The sequence below is a fragment of the Microtus ochrogaster genome, chromosome 8 (genome assembly GCF_000317375.1).
Source record: "Microtus ochrogaster isolate Prairie Vole_2 chromosome 8, MicOch1.0, whole genome shotgun sequence".
NCBI lineage: Eukaryota > Metazoa > Chordata > Mammalia > Rodentia > Cricetidae > Microtus > Microtus ochrogaster.
In genome coordinates, this window is record NC_022015.1 from 87,968,359 (window position 1) to 87,986,332 (window position 17,974).

The following is a 17,974-nucleotide window of genomic DNA, read 5'->3' on the forward strand; positions in this document are numbered from 1 at the left end:
AAAAAAAAAAAAAAAAAAAAGAAAAGAAATAAGTTTCCCAAGCTGTGGTATTCTGCTGTAAGTTAAGATGTTATGCTGTGGTGCTTTGAGTTGTTATGTTTTACAGAAAATTTATTCATGTACTACTTTACCTTATTCTTTAATTTTAAAAGTAAAGAAGCCTAAATGAAAAAGTAATTTAAAAGACTAAAATATTAGCAAATGTAAAACTAAAAAATTATTTCCTGGGTGTTGGGGAATGTATAAAATACAAAAACATGAAGCCTGTCCTTTGGAAATTTCACCATCTGGCAACCCAACCTTAAAGACAAATCCTGCTTCCCAGTTCGCCACACTAAGACTCCTAAGTAACAAGTCCAACAACGTGAAATGAGGGGGCTGGAGAAATGGCTCAGTGGAAACAGTGCTTGCTGCTCTCCCAGAGGACCTAAGTTTGGCTCCCCAAACCCCCATTATCAGGCAGCTCACAACCACCTGTAATTCCAGCACCAATGATCCCATCCTTCTGGTTTCTTCAGACACATTCATCCATAAATATACAGAAATACATATAAAAAAATTAAAAATTGTTTTAAAGTGAAATTATAGAAGCCATGTCTTAAGCTATTTGAGAAACATTTAATGTTCTAATACTCTTAAATGTTTTTAATTTTTTAAATTCATAATATGTAAAATCACCTCACAAATGTTTTCATAGAAGCTTAGAATACACACAGGGAACTGTCTCTATTTCATCTTTCATTACAGAGCATTTAAGGTCTGGTATTCTTTCCATGTCTCTTCCTAGTCCTCCTAACTGCTTGTGGAAAAAAGGTTGTCCCCATCACATGTAGCAGGTAAACAGCTCAGAAATATTTAACTATTTGACTGTGATCCCAAGCTAAGCTTAATATGTACCAAGACTCAATCTGATCCTGGGGACTCTGGGTTACTTTGTGCCGAAACTCCCTTCTTATTACTCTCAAATCCGCCACCTTTTATTTTAAGTTCGGACTTCTCAATTGAAGGCACATTGTCTACTTTTCTGCATCTACAGCCTGTACCTTTAATACTGCCCAGCCCAGCACATGGACCAACCAGCCAATCCCAAGTAATATCAGTGTCTTTTGTCTGCCCAGACATCTTTCTCCCCACCTCCATCAGACCTGCTTTATTCCTTCAAGATCTACTGTAGCTTTCTCAAAACATCTGAGTTTCATGACCCTTAGTTGGGCAACTCACCCTGTCACTAACTGCAAGCCCTGAGGCAGGATCTGTGCCTTAACCTGTTCCTCTACAATCTGACCAAGATGTCTAGAATACAGGACACAGAGAGATGTATTTTTCAAAGACAGAGTCTTTTGAAATCTAAACTTTATAATATAACCTAGCTCTGTTTAAATCTAAATTTCTATTTTAGTATTAATAAGGGTTTATGGTACTGAGTAACTAATTCATCCCTTAGAATTTTCATTTCCATTCTGAGGAGAGATTCCCACACTACGTTATTTCTAAGGATGTGTCAAGAATCAGACAAACAACCTCCTATCCATGAGTAGGAGTAAACAGCAACCATGTGCCTAACAATTAGAAAAATCCAGTAGCATTTCAAAAAGCAGTCTGTCAACCAGAGAAACTGGGGGAAATGATTCCGCATTACAGGCTAACTACCAGAAATGAACAGACACACGCAGCATCTTTCTCAAAGCAGCTTCAAAGAATGCAGGAATTGATATTCAGCATTCAAAGAAGTAAATTTTATACATATAGAAGAAAAAAATCTGAAAATCCATTACATTAAAATATTTTTCCCTTTTCATGAAAGGACACTTCGTCTAAGAGTTAAAAACATGAACACTGATCAAAAGGCACATTGAACAGCAGAGAGAATGGGTAAAACTGAGCTCCATATTCCTTCATAAAGCCCCAAGCCTCAAAGGCTAGGAGTATAAAAAGCACTTTTTGTGCTGAATCAAATGTCAGAACACTCAGCTTCTTTATTCCACATTTCATGCAGCACTTACTCACTTAAAACCTTGGAAATAACAAAGACCATAAATTATTACGGTCTGAGAAATAAACTTCATCTTTTCCAGGAATCTAGAAATAAATGTCATTTTGAGAATACAAATCAAACTGTTTCTCTTTAAAACTTAAAATCAGTACACTCTGATCTCTACTGGGAAAAAATGCTGCCTAGTTTCAGCTTCACTATTCCAAAATGACAGTACCTGGCTTGGATATTAATTAAATAAAAAAAAATGCTCACATCAAACAAGAAAAAGGAATCTGAGGGGGAAAAAAACAAAACAAAAACTACTATTCTAAACTCCTCCCAGTCTTTAGGGGAAGTGGTGCCAGTGCTTGGGCAGAGCCGAGAGCCTCACCCAGTGCCAGACAAAGGTGCTCTACCACAACCCCACCCTCGTCAGTTCAATGGATTTAGAGTTTTACTTTCACTTCTTCCTCCCTGAAAACAACGGCCATTTAATTATTTTCTATCCTTTTGAAATATATTGCTTGTAGAATTAAGAGTCTAATAGTTCTTTGCACAAATGTGAAATTATTCTAGTACCAATTTGTACATTTTCTAACAATCTATCTTGGAGTAGGTTTATTTTATTGAGTCTAAAACATTTTGATTCCTGGAATGATTTACACTATTTAAAATAACTAAAGATGGAGCTGGGTACATGGCTCGGCAGTTTGCAGGGAACCCAGGCTTAGTTTCCAGCACACACATGGCATTTTACAAGGGATCTGATTTTGTCTTCTTGCCCACACAGGTTCCTGTACACACGTGGTGCACATGAACTCACATGGGAGCACAAATACACATGAAAATAATAAATGATAAATCTTTAATCTTAAAGACTCCAAAAAGCCTTTTCTATCTGGAATTAATGAAGGTACGGGGAGAGCATCTGTACTCCCGAGGAAGCTGAATCCCTTGAGCCCAGAAGTTTGATAATAGCCTGGGTAGCTCAATGAGACTGTATTACCCCAAAACAAATAAAACTGGGCTTTACCAACAGGTTGTTCTCAAGAAACACCCCAACTCTAAACTATGAAGAGCCTAGACAACAAGGTGGATTTAGTAAATATTATACTACCACTCACCAAAGCATACACAATTTCCAAAACCAAATTACAGACATTTTAGAATGAGTAATTTGGTCAGCAATGCCGTTTAGATAGACCCACTAGTTCCCAGCACATAACAACTCTACTGCCAAGTTCAAGGCTGGGACAAATAGACATTTGCCATTTGCTGACTGAGGAAGAAGTACGATAAGACAAAGCCCAGATATAAAATGTTCAGCACTTACCAGTACCCATCAGGTACTGCCAAAGTGGTTCATTTCCCGAGACTTTGAAACTCAGCAGAGAACAAGCACCTTGGTTTTCAAGAGACATATAGAGTCAAGGAATGTGAATTCTATGTTGTGTCAAGAGGAAGAACAAATGAAGCAGGATGTTTGTATAGCAAACGAAGAGAAAGGAGCCATTTTGAAGGAAGCTAAGAGTTCACCAAGAATGAGACTTAGTTTTTGGAAGAGGCAACTCTGTGCTAGAAAGCAAGCTGCCTCTGAGCTCAGGCATTAGGTAGTATGTTAAGAAGGACAAAGGCCAAGAGAACTCCAGCTTTGTGAAACACAAAAGTACAAGAGCATAGGCAAAAGCTAGTCAGTTCAAATTAAGGCTATGCACTTTTTTCCCCTCCTTACCAAGGTCTTCAAAAGTTCACCAGTGCAAGCAATCTACAGATTCAATGCAATGCCCAGCAAAATCCCAGCAACATCCTTCACAGACGTGGAAAGAACAGCATTTAACTTCATATGGAAAAGCAAAAAACCAGGATAGCCAAAACAATCCTGTACAATAAAAGAACTTCTGGAGGCATCACAATCCCTGACTTCAAATTCTACTACAGAGCTACAATACTGAAAACAGCCTGGTATTGGCCTAAGAACAGACAGGAGGACCAATGGAACCCAATAGAAAACCTAGATATTAAGCCACACACCTTCAAACACCTGACTTTTGACAAAGATGCAAAAAAAATATCAAATTGAAAAAAGAAAGCATATTTAACAAATGGTGCTGGCAAAACTGAATATCAACATGTAGAAGAATGAAAACAGGCCCGTAACTATCACAGTGCACAAAACTCAGATCCAAATGGATCAAAGACCTCAACATAAAGCCAGTCACATTAACTTTATAGAAGAGAAAGTGGGAAGCACACTTGAATGCATTAGCACAGGAGACCACTTCCTAAATATAACCCCAGCAGCAACAGACACTGAGAAAAACAATTAATAAATGGGACCTCCTAAAACTGAAAAGCTTCTGTAAAACAGAGGACATGGTCAACAAGACAAATCGACAGCCTACAGAATGGGAAAAGATCTTCACCAACCCCACATCAGACAGAGGTCTGATCTCCAAAATATACAAAGAACTCAAGAAATTGGACACCAAATGAACAAATAATCCAGTAAAAGAAAAATGGAGTACAGTCCTAAACAGAGAACTCTCAACAGAGGAATCTAAAATGGCTGAAAGACACTTAAGGAAATGTTCAAAATCCTTATTCATCAGAAATGCAAATCAAAACAACTCTGAGATTCCATTTTACACCTGTAAGAATGGCCAAGATCAAAAACACTGATGACAACTTATGCTGGAGAGATTGTGGGGAAAGGGAACACTCCTGCATTGCTGGTGGGAATGCAAGCTGGTCCAACCCCTTTGGATGTCAGTATGGTGATTTCTCAGAAAATTAGGAAACAACCTTCCTCAAGACCCAGTAATACCATTTTTGGGTATATAACCAAAGGATGCTCAATTGTGCCACAAGGACGTGTGCTCAACTATGTTCATAGCAGCATTGTTTGTCATAGCCAGAATCTGGAAACAACCTAAATACCCCTCGACTGAAGAATGGACAAGGAAAATGTGGTACATTTACACAATGGAGTACCACACAGCAGAAAAAAATAATGATATCTTGAATTTTGCAGGCAAATGGATGGAGCTAAAAAACATCATTTTGAGTGAGGTAACCCAGACCCAGAAAGACAATTATCACATGTACTCAGTCATAGGTGTTTCTTAAACATAAAGCAAAGAAAGCCAGCTTACAAACCACAACCCTAGAGAACCTAGACAACAATGAGGACACTAAGAGAGACTTACATAGATATAATCTACAAGAAAAGTAGAAAGTAGAAAAAGATGAGATCTCCTGAGTAAATTGAGAGCATGGAGATCTTGGGGGAAGAGTTGAGGCAGGGAGGGGAACAGAGAAAAATGTATAGCTCAATAAAAATCAATTAATAAAAAAAGTGTAGAGAGAGCCCGCCTTTTGGGGGCGGGACGGCCTCGGGCAAATGTTTATAAATTGGGGGGCAGAGACGCTGGGGCCCCCTTCCTGTTTCCTGTTTCGGTGCATCGCTGGAACTCCGGTTGCGTGAGTGTGCTATTTACATTAAAGTTGTATAAGCTTATACCAATTTGTCTGTATTAATCCGATCCGCCTTCATTTGGCGCCTAACGTTGTGGCAGATTTCCCCTGCGACCGCACCAGGACCCCAGCGATAGCTGCAGGTCCGTCCCCGGCCCCCCCCTCCCAGGTCGAAGGGCCTTCAGCCACCACGCTGTGCGGGGAACCCCGATCTAGTCAGCCTTTGCGAGCGACCACGCAGGCCAGCCCTGCACCCTCCCCCGAGCGCACAAGCTTGCTCTCTTGCCGCCGCTACTGCTCCGGGTTTTCTTATCTCCACAGGTAAATACTGATCTTCAAAGAATTTAAGGGACCCTGAATATTTAATTGTTGATGGATGAAAATAGTTACAACCCACTGAGGATCAGTAAATACTGATTTTTTTATACATATATCTATATGTTTTATTGAACACTTCTTTATAAATATATAGAGCTGGTTTTGGAGTTGGACTATGGCTCAGTCCCTTTTCGATTTCAAGCCTGTTGATAAGAGATATCTCAGAGTTTCTGTCTCCGATCAGGAGCCATGAAACGGGACAGAATAAGAATAATTTTATACTTGATAAACTTTCTTTGCTTTTCCTCATATCTGTGTCTTTCTTTGTATGTCAGCATGTGTCCTTGTTGTTAATGTTTAAATTTCCCATAACAAACAACAAATTTTCCTACAGTAATCTTTGAAGTTTCCAGGATGAATATGGGGCCCCACAACATCAACTCAACCTGGCTTTTATGATGTCATGATTATTTTTTTTTTCAAACGCTAATATTAGACTTTTTTTTTGGTACCAACTGCACAAGTCAATTTCAAATGGTGCACATTTTTGACAACACTCTGGCCAGACCTTCTCAAAACACACAGAGACCAATTGCAATTTTCTTAGGTCAAAGGTTAATTTGGGAACTTTACCATCATTTGCTTTCACAGGAGCCCCTAAGAAGAACGTCGCCCCCATGTCAGCTTGAAGCAATCTTAGAGAACGACGTCCCCTCTCCCAACAGAGTTTGCTCTCAGGGTTAGGGACATCTTTTAATGGTTGGTTTGGGGTTGAGGGGATGGGGAGATGTTTTATGAAATTAGGAGTATGTTCAAAAAAAAGGGGGGGGGATTAACTGGTGTGATGGGATGATTGGTATTTGTGAGTTACTGTTTTTAGAAAATTGTATTGGTACTGTTTCCTGTATATTGATATATTGAATATTGAATGTGAGTATTCCTACCTCTAATTTTGTATAAGAGTATGCTTATATTGTATTGATACATCTACCATATTACAATGTACATTTCTACCTCTGATACTATTTATGTAATATCATTGTTTACATTTGATATGTAATGACATTGTTTACAGATGAAGATCATTGTCTTCATATATTGCACAGTTATTTATTCTCTTAGTCTTCAAGTTAGATAGGTATTGAGAATTATATGTTTGTCATGTTTATTTTTAGGTTAATCAGGTCTTCTAGTTACCTAGAAATTATATTTAGTATAGATAGTATAATCTTCAGCCTTTTTAAAGAGCTGTAGAAAAATGGCCTTTAATCTAACCTAGAATTCTGTGCCTATGAGACACAATTACTCCTGGCAAAGCCACTCTACTCCCGAGAGAACCTTGAGCATCAAAGACACTCCACTGGGAGCTTGTCTTCTTGGCAGAACTGGCCTTTGGGTTAAGAAAAGCCCATACCTCAACTACTGACAAAGATATGTAACAGGATTGTCTTATCTTGCCAAGACAGGTAGGATAATTCTAAGAAAGTTTCTTGCATTTGATAATGGCATGTCAGTTATGTTAGGCCTTAGCCAAAGTTGGTTGACTCAATATTGCGAACGAGAATTTGGGTGATTGCCCAGGTAGTCAGTTGTCTCTGTCATTTTTGGCACATTTTGGATATTTCTCATTTGTTAAGTAACATTTATTCCCTTCTCAGATCTTTGACGGAGTTGAAGATTATATAATTGTAATTACTCTCTACATTATTTAGACTCCTTGAGATAGAGTGTCTGGTAAAACTTTTGTTCTCAATATTGTTTGTTATATTTACTATTTGTTATTATTGTTTATAGTTGTAGTTAGTTTAGTTCTGTCTTATTTAGACAAAAGGGGGAAATGTAGAGAGAGCCTGCCTTTTGGGGGCGGGACGGCCTCAGGCAAATGTTTATAAATTGGGGAGCAGAGACGCTGGGGCCCCCTTCCTGTTTCCTGTTTCGGTGCATCGCTGGAACTCCGGTTGCGTGAGTGTGCTATTAACATTAAAGTTGTATAAGCTTATACCAATTTGTCTGTATTAATCCGATCCGCCTTCAAAAAAGAAAAAAATTAAAGTTGAGATCATCTTTCAAATTTTTAAATAATGTTATAATTCTAGAACTTATTTCATCATATACTTAAATATTTTAGCAATAATTTCTTTGTTTCATGAAATAATCAATATTCTGATTTCCCTTAATCACATTGTAGGCCCTATTTTTTTTTAACATTTTATTTGGGTCTATGTCAAAATAAGACCTGTATGTTGTGACATTGATGGCAATTTCCTTCCAGTCTCTTTCTAACTTATAGGCTTCCACTCTCTTTCATATTCCTGCAAGTTCCATGTGGAAGAAGCAAGGGCATTAAATACTATGGAATTTTCTAAGCTGTTTTTGCTTCCCAAGTCATACAAATGATCTATTCTAATTCCTTTTTATTTGTGTAAAGATCAATAAAAATCAATAACAAAGTTCAGCAGTCACATATCTTCTATGCTTGCTGCTACTCTGCCATGCGTAGCTCTTCTGCTGCAGTCAAACCACTGTCACCTCCCTGTATAACACTGAAGGCTCAGCATCCCTACAGCCACACAACTGCTTCACATCAGAAACAGCCTATTAGCATGCTTACTCCAGGATGGACCTTCCTTACAATACACCAAGGAAAACAACACGAACAGCAACAAAGGAACATGCTTTGCAGAATCAACATAAATGGAGAGCTTTTCATTTTTTGATAAAATTATTCAATTGGCAACATACCAAGGTTTGGCTACATTATGTAAAACAATAATTCTTTATGCTTCAATATGTCTTAGGAAGTAGGTATACTGCTATGATGAAATAAGTTTAAAAGTTAAAATATACCTTTGAATGGCAGTCTGTTATATTACATTCACAGGATCTGTTACACAATGGTTCAGGGAAAGGGTAAAACAATAATTTTTTTAAAAATTTTCTTAAAAATATAAACATCTGAATTTTAAATGTATAAAAAAGTTGATTATTGGGGGCTGGAGAGATGGCTCAGCAGTTAAGAGCACTGACTGCTCTTCCAGAGGACCTGGGTTCGATTCCCAGCACCCACATGGCAGCTCACAACTGTCTGGAAATGCAGTTCCATGACATCTGACACCTTCACACCAAATGAACATAATAAAGTTAAATTAAAAAAAAAGTTGATTATTCATATTTCAACTGATATCTGCATTTAGTGCTTTAGTAGCCCTAGAACATTTTAACTTTTCTTTAAATAATGGTCTGAGGCATATAGTTTTCATTCTTTTGTAATTGAATGTCTATATTCTAAATAAATGGAAACAATTTACATATTAAAAAACCTGAATTAATTCATTCCAACATGACAATAATAAAGTCATTACAAAAAATCATACTGTTTATGAAAAATAATCTTCCAAAACAAATCCAAAAGTACTTAAGTAACTTTGGTAATTATTTTGACATTCTTAATTCTTGCATCTGCTTCACTAATCAATTATTATGTGTTTTGAATTAAAGGAAGAAAATCTAACCTCAAAAAATTGCAAATGGGTGAGAGAGAAAGCTGTATCTAAATAGACTCCTCTCTCTTTTTTCCATGTGTGTGTGTGTGTGTGTGTGTGTGTGTGTGTGTGTGTGCGCGCGCGCGCGCGCACGCGTTTTGTTTTTTTCCTGAGACAGAGTTTCTGTTCAGCTCTGGCTGTCCTGGAGCTAGAACTTAGGGATTAGGGATCCACCTGCCTCTGCCCCCCAAGTGCTGGGATTAAAGGCATGTACCTGCTCCCAACCACCACCCAGACCTGATTAGCCCTTTCAAGACACAACAAATTCTCTTTCTCAGAAGCTTAAGAGATGATTGCTTCTTGAAAATTTGTTGCAATACAAATTAAGTCTCCTGAAACTACCAATGGGTGCATTAAATATTATATGGTGCTCTGATTTACCTTCTACTTGGAGTCTTTTTACATATTTACTACCACTGCACATTGGTTACTGGAAAACAATGAGTTACATATATCTTCTAACAGCTGACACATTTCAAATACCTAGTCTCAATAATCAGTCTGTTCTTCATCCACTCATTCTTCAAGTAAACAGGGTGTTCTATAGAAAAGGGTAGTTTCAACACTCAGACCATACTTTGGTGTATAACTAAGCATTTAAATACGAGACCATAGGGACCATTCTTATTTAAACCACCATAGCCACTAAATATGATAAGATAAAGGGATAGCTTATTGAATCTACTCTGAAAAGAAAAAAGGGAAGATATAGATATAAAAAGATAAGATTACTGGGGCTGGAGAGATGGCTCAGTGGTTAAGAGCACTGTCTGCTGCTCTTCCAGAGGACCCGGGGTTCAGTTCCCAGCACCCACATTGCAGCTCACAACTGTCTTAAGATCCAGTTCCAGGGGATCTGACACCTTCACACCAGTGCACATAAAATAAAGTAAATAAACAATAAGAAATATTTTTTAAAAAATAGATTACTGATTCTACTTTTTAAAAAAAAACTATTAATTTTAAATATTTTACATTGGGTTATATTTTTGTATAGTAGGTAGGTATTCTTCAAATCTTTCAGAGACCTTCAGAATATGGCATTTAAAATGTTTTAAGAGCTTATGACTTTTCATGACAATAAGACACATCTGCTCCTGGCAGCACCAATCTACTTCAAGAGGAAGATGGGCATCAAAGAGACTCCTTATGAAGTTGGTTAGCCATTTGGGCAAGAAACTGCTCTTGTCTGGACTGCATGATCAACTGGACATGCAGGACCCACAGAGAAATGACTGCTGAACTTGCCTAAAGGTCTTTTGGGGTTCCTGCTTCATGAAAGAATAGAAAAAGTCTGCTAGACATTCTGCAGGACACAAAAGAAAGTGACTGACAAACTGCCAATATAGGTGGAACTGTCTTTGAAATTTCCTGTTTTGTGGATAAGTCTGCCAGATACTATGGGCCTGTCGGCTGAAGATGATGCCCACAACGTTACAGAAGAACTTTGGGTGATTGTACAGGCAGGGAGATGTCTCTGTCAATTCTAGGGTTTTGGAAGTTGCATACAATGCACTTCCTGTTTACTTAGGTAATATTAAATCCTGTTGTGGTCTTTGATGGAGTTGAAGAATAGATAGTTATAGTTTTCCTTAGTTATGCTAAAAGATAAAATAGATATAAATATTGTAACTGTAATTCTTGCTTAATACCTGTTTTGTTATATGTAATTTTACTATGTTAAAACCTTCCTTTTTCTTTAAATAGAAAAGGGGAGGTGATATGTGATTCCCCTCTGTATGCAGTGAATATCATTGGTTAATAAAGGAACTGCTTTGGCCCATAGCAGAGCTATAGGAGACAGACCCACTGCTAGGTGAGGAAAACAAAACTGAATGCTGGGTTAAGAAGGGAGAAGTCAGTGAGAAGCCATGTAGCCCTGCCAGAGCTGGATATAATTTTACCTGGTAAGCCATTGCCACAAGGCAATATACAGATTAATAGAAATGGGTTAAATTAATATGTAAGAGTTAGTGAATAAGAAGCTAGAACTAATATGCCAAGCAGTGATTTAATTAATACAGTTTCTGTATGATTATTTTGGGATCGAGCAGCCAGAACAACCAAGCGGCCTCCTTCAACATCATATTCCAGTCCTGCACAAGAGCTACAAGAACTCTTAACCACCAAACCATTTCTCCAGCCCAATAATTTTATTACCTAAAACCTTCAGTCTAGTAAGGAAAAAACTATACTGGAAGTAAAGAGGTTATTTATTTATTTATTTATTTATTTATTTATTGGTTTTTAAGGCACACTATATATGTCAGCAGAATTAAAAATCAAGATCTTTAATTTTTTTACTTTTTATTTTTGCTAAGACAGCTGTAAGCAACCAGTTGGATTGTACTGCCACCCACTGGGGGAAAAGCAAATAGCAATGCAACGCCTGCCCAGATCTTAACACCAAGAAGACATGGCTGACCTTTAATGGCAGTTGGGTAAGAAAAATATAAGTTATACAATATACAATAAAGTAATATAAGCTGGTGTTTGTACAGCCTGAATAAAGTTAAGACTAATTATGGCTTACTTTCCACTAATTTCATTATTTATTGGTTTGTCAAATAGAGTATCTACAAACCAAGATATATTTAGCTTAAAGGGTACCAAAATTACCATTTTTTTAAAAAAAAAAATATTTTAAGTATACCCAGTCAACTTCCCTTTAATTAAAACAGCTGATAAACACTTCCATAAAGTACTGTTTAGTGGGGCTGGAGATATGGCTCAGCAGTTAAGAACACTGACTGCTCTTCCCGAAGACCCAAGTTCAACGCCTAGCATCCACATGGCAGTTCACAACGATCTGTAACTCCCCAGATCTGACACCCTCATACAGACATACATGCATGCAAAACACCAATGCACATAAAATATAAAGAAATAAATGGAAAGTGCCGTTTAGAGATTTAAGAATGAGAACTTTACCATTTTCCTCCCCCTGCTCTACTTTGGTTGCTCCGTATCAGGACCTGAATGCAGCATTACCTGTGCTGTTTCCCCCACTTTAATGTTTTTGTCTTTCCCTAAACAGTCTCTGCTTAAACAGCTAAGTGGGTAAGATACAGTAGAAGCTCCAACTGATTGAAAGCGAGCAACTGTTAAAGGTTAAACAGAACTTTGCAAAACTAAGCAGGCAGGAGTGGTAACGCACACCTCTGCACCTCAGTTCCAGCACGGGGGAGTCAGAGGTAGCCTGGTCTACACAGCAAGTTCCAGATCAGCCAGGGCTACATAGTAACACCCTGTCTCGGCAACAAACAACAAAAACAAAACTAAGTTGGTAAAACAATTTTCTGTATATAACTAGTTCCATTCATTTGAGAATCAAAAAAAAAAAAAAAACCCCTAAAAATTCAATACTCCGGTGATATAGAAAAAAAGGGGGAGGGGGGACCCTGAATTTCTTTATATTTAAAAGAGACAGAGTTATAGGAAGAGGGATATAAAAAAATGGGCAGGACAAACTGTCACAATCTCAAATAGAAACTATAGACAAGAATCAAGTGACGCAACAAATGAGAAGACCGAATGGGTTCAGTTATTTGTTTTACCAATTCAACAGCGAGCAACTTCTTACGTTCCTGAAGGGGTAGAAAAGACACTATTCCAAACTGAAAGGTGTATGTGGGAGTGTGAGGTCTGTGTTTTACAACACTATGTTAGATTATGCTACTTTACAAAAATATTTAGGTTTGATAGACTAATAATATTAAAATCTGAAAACTATATTCTCTATTTTTTAGGTCAACACCAAAAATAAATATGGAATGCTATTTCACACAGCACTTTTGAGTCTCTCCAACAGAATGCACCTTTATTTTTATGTTCCCTGGTGTTTTGCCTGAATGTATGACTGTGTGAGGGTGCCAGAAGCCCTCAAACTGGAGTTACAGACAGGTGTGAGCTGCCATGTGGGTGCTGGGAATTGAGCCTGGTCCCCTGGAAGAACAGACAGTGCTCTCAACTGCTGAACCATCTCTCCAAGACCCACAACATATCTTTAAACTTGAATAAATAAGTCAAACCAGTACCTATTTTAAGATGTCCTTGACAGAGGATGATGCCCTGTGGCTTCAATCCATTGATCTGTCAATGCAATGTTCAATTTTTGCTTATCTGCCAAATACAACTCAAACCACAATACTGCTCTGGCTCAAGAACTTAAAAACCAGGTTGGCAAATAACATGCCCCACCCAAACACAATGGCCTGCCCTGTAAGACTTACCATATTCTGGTTATCACGAAAACTACCTAAACACCTAGAGAACATGAGGATCAATTATCAAAGAGTAATCGTGATACCTTCCCCATTGGTACAGGTCAAAAATCAGCTGATGAGCATTCACTCAAGTGTCTGAGTTATGGTTGTGCCTAATACTAAGGTTAAAAAGAGAAGCAGGACAGAGTCCTTGCCTCCCAGAAGAGCCAGAGAAGTAGCTGGACTTGAATACAAAGACAGCAACACAGCTGCAGCCCTAACAAGCTTGTTACTGCGAAGAGGCTAGGAGTCCATAAACAAATGCCAACTGTCTGCTTTGTTCTGTTCTGTACTGTCTTGAGGGCTAGACAAGAGTTCCAGGAAGGCTATCCATAGGTGAACAGAAATGAATATAATACTGAGAAAAGGCAGCTTTGCAAGGCAGGAAGCAGAAGGGGGAAAAAGGATCTTAAAACTTAGTGTAAACTTAGGTATCACAGATATTTCAATAAGGATATTTCACCTTAATGTTGAAAAGTTGACAAGATGATTTGAACACATTTAATGAAAGGATCTACAACTGATGAGCGACAAAGCTGGAACCAGGGTCTGAGGTCCCCACATTGTTACCTACTTTACCTAGCTATTTAAAACTGGTTACCATCTTCCAACCATCTTCCAACAGATGTAACAATTCTAATTCAGCAGGTGTTTGTTAGATGAAGCCCAGATGAGACTGTCAAGAGCTAGTTCAGTTCACTGGGGAAGCACTTGCTTAGCATGCACAAGACCAGAGAATATGATACCCAGAACATCAAGAAAAAAAGAATTTAAAGAAAATAATGTTTTTTAAACTAATGAGATGTGTATTGACTCTAAAAATAAACTCTTTGGGTTTTCATGATATACACCTTTACATTTACTGACAGTCTTTTAAATACTAAAAAGAGCACAACACCTTTATCTTGCTTTAATCTTTAATAAGTCCTTCCTAATAGGAAGTTAAAAATTTCGTTTTGTAAAATGCTGCATTAGCTGGGTGAGGAAAAACAAACTCTGACACACATATGACTAAAATTTGGGAATACCAGTATCAGTATCAGTCAAAAGCTGGATAAATAAACTTAGGTACAACAAGTAAGGGAGAACAATCAGCAAAACACTTGTAAAAGGACAGTGACAGAAAACAGAGGAATGGCAAGTCACAGGACAGACAGACCAGAGCAGCAAGTTGCCTTTAGGGAGAATTTGGGGAGAAAGGAGAGTCCAGAATTAAAAGCAAACTATTTAAGGCACAATAAACTTCTACAACTGACATATGATATATAGGCAGTAAATATCTGTTAATTATTATGGTATATTCAGTTACAAAAAGATGGAGAAAACAACAGGCAAAGGTGTGTATTTTATAGAATGTAGCTCTGTTGATAATTAAGGGGAAAAAAGGAAAAACAACAACAAAACCAACTTTGGGCCAAGCAGGCGGCTCAGGATGCAAAGATGAGAAGATGCCCGACACCACACATCCTGACCCACACAGTGGACACTCCACGGCACATATGCACGCTGCTCCCAAACACACACAAGATAAAATGTGGGAGACAAAACAAAACAAGGTAAGTGCGAAACAATATCAGACACAAAGCGTACTATTGGAGCTGTTCCTCACCTTGGAGTGAACCCTGGTCACCTACTGTGAGTGAGTTTTGTAGGCCCTGTTACTTCTACACCAAAATCCAAGTGTGTCCTGGCTCTAGCCCAAAGCTAGTGACTGAGGCCAGGCACTCCACTCAGGGTGTTATCTAACAGCATCATCCGCAAGGGTTTGTCAATAGCTTCAGTTCGTACAACAAGGGCTAGAAACTTGGAGGCAAACCACTCACTCTTGAAAGATAATACAAATTCAAAAAAGAAGTTAAAATATATTGGATCTATTTTTTTAATTTCACCAGGTAGTAAAGTTAACAGAGAAAAAACATTATTTTAAATAAAAGAAATGCTGACATTGTGGTATCAGTTATAAACTGAAATATATTCCAAATAAAACGTTCCATAATTTGTCAAATTTTCAAATATTTTTTCTAAAGATTAAACCATTTAGCCAGTTATCCAACTAGAAAAGTATAAACTTGTGTGGTAAATCAAATTAACAAGATCCCAACTGTTCATGAGACAGCCTAGTTCCACCAGACACACTAAAGCAACAAATCCTGATGCACTCAGCTCCTTACCTGCAGCTCCTTGGAGACTCGTTCTAAGTGACTGGTTATCTTTTTAATCAGGTCACTGTACATCTGTTCCGAGTGCTGCTGGCACACACACTTATATACACAGCTGCAAGAAGGAAGAGGCACAGACACCAAGTCAATGAAGAAGCATTCCCGGCAATCTAATGTTAAAGTACACTTTCAAAATAAAACTCAACTTATAACAGGTCAAAAACTGAAAGAAAAATCTACCCTCCCCATTCAGTGTTCTGATGGAAAGGACACTGCCAATTAACTTCAAATGACCTGGATAGTACACGTGAAATAGGCATGAGATAATCCAAAATGAGGATCTGAATGTGCTAACTCCTTGTAAGTCAGCTTTTCTCTCTTTTTTAAAATACTTGTCAAAATGAGAAAGAGAATGCTAACTAAAAGTATTACAAAGTATTACAAAGGTGTTTGCAATACGTCCTCCTGTACACCAGTCGTGGGGAATGACATAGCTGTCACTTCTTCCTGTCACTGTGCTGATCTTATTTCCCACCCCAGTTCCTAATCTACTGCTTCCTAGAGCTGATGTCAGTCAGCATCAACAGGGCTAACTAGGATCTCCTAAAAGCCATGTATTTTTACAGCAGACACTCCACTAGCTTCTCTCACTGGCCCTGGAGGTTTTTCATTGTATATGACAGAGACAGGCAAGCAGAGGTGGAAGTTAATAGTGTGGTCTACTAGATCTATCCTGACATGAAAACCACTTCTGAACGGAACATCCAGTTCACCAGTGTGGAGAATATACACGTCCAACGTCATCTAATATATCACATTCATGTTGTCAGCAATCAAAATCCATCCAAACCCACACAAATTAAATAGTCACTTACCTGTAAATCTGTTCATAGGATATAGGTATATAGTCACCAGGACTCTGGGTTAAAAGTTGGTCTATGGCACCATCTAATTTTGGCCAGTATGTGCTCTTATAATCTTCGATTGTTATGACATTCATCACTACAAATAGAAGTAAAATAAACATTATTATGTGCCACACAGAAATACAAATCATAGCAAATGTATACACATTCAAAATCTGTCCTTCCATTACTTACCCAACCTCTATCAGTTTTTAAACAGAAGAGAAAGTTGGAAGATGGAGGCAGAGGCAGACAGGTATCTGAGTTCCAGGAAGCCTGATCTATATAGTGAGCTCTGAGACAGTGCAGTGACACTGTCTCAAAAAAAGATGGGGGAACTGAGGGGGATACAGGAGAAAGAGAGAGATGAGATGGGGAAGAGAATGAGCAGAAGAGAGAGAGAGTGAAAGCACAAACACACAAACACACACACACACGAACTAGTCAGGAATGTTAAGCAGTCATTGGCTGCTTTCCCAATATGCTATAAGCTTCTATCATCAGTGAAGCATTCTCAAAAATATCCTGACCCTCAAATACATATTGTCACAATTATGTGACATAATGAGCCATCAATGAACTACAAGAAGGTTCCAGGAACTATAGGCTTTTATAATTAATCTTTATAGACATCCCTGGGGGGTGTCTATCTAATAACTGAACTACAGGGCTGGAGATTTAAACAACACTGTAGTCCCAAAAGAGGATCCCACAAAATGTACTGACATTTACAGTATCACAGTGCCATTCAGACGTACCTAGAATTCGACAAGACCAAGGAAAAAAAGACAATGACTTAGAGACCTTACACTGAAGAGTCACTTCATTTCAATGGACAAACTCAAACCCTCATCACGAATCCTTTCAAGGCCTTAGCAAGCTGTTCCTAAGTTCAGGGGTAACACGTGCTTTACAATAAGATGCTAAAGTTAAATAGTTACCTAAGGATTTCTAGATACCCAAGAAGATAAGAGGTAACAACTTCCAGACCAAGTATTTTACTGCTCATTTTGCCAAAACCTGGGAAGCAAAGAAGTTAACTGGCTTCCTCCAGAATACATGGCTAATTCCAGACAAAGAGGCCAGGCCAGGAAAAGCCTTATTATCATATTCCTAACGTCTAACCTTAGCCATTAAGGATATATATAAAATACACCACTGCTATCATTATTATTCAATTTCCTATAAATCATTTTACTTTTAGTGCCATAAAATACAAGCCAAAGGGCACTTAAAGAATGACTTGCTGACTCTTAAGACAACATGGTAGATTTTTTTTTCCCTTTTTGAGACAGGGTCTCATGTAGCCCTCAAACTCCAATGTAGCCACGGATGA

The 17,974-nt window shown here is 38.0% G+C and overlaps 1 protein-coding gene across 4 annotated transcripts in view; it reads right to left on the reverse strand.

Moving 5' to 3' along the window:
• The window catches only part of Cacul1 (CDK2 associated cullin domain 1), a 55,790-nt gene that overhangs the window by 20,643 nt on the left and 17,173 nt on the right, over positions 1-17,974 (reverse strand). For all 4 annotated transcript variants that reach the window (XM_013348182.2, XM_013348184.2, XM_013348183.2 and 1 more), the window contains 2 exons: positions 16,609-16,735; positions 15,746-15,848 (listed from right to left, as the gene is read on the reverse strand). In XM_013348182.2, the coding sequence (XP_013203636.1) occupies positions 15,746-15,848; positions 16,609-16,735 (230 nt within the window). The remainder of the gene's footprint in view (positions 1-15,745; positions 15,849-16,608; positions 16,736-17,974) is intronic.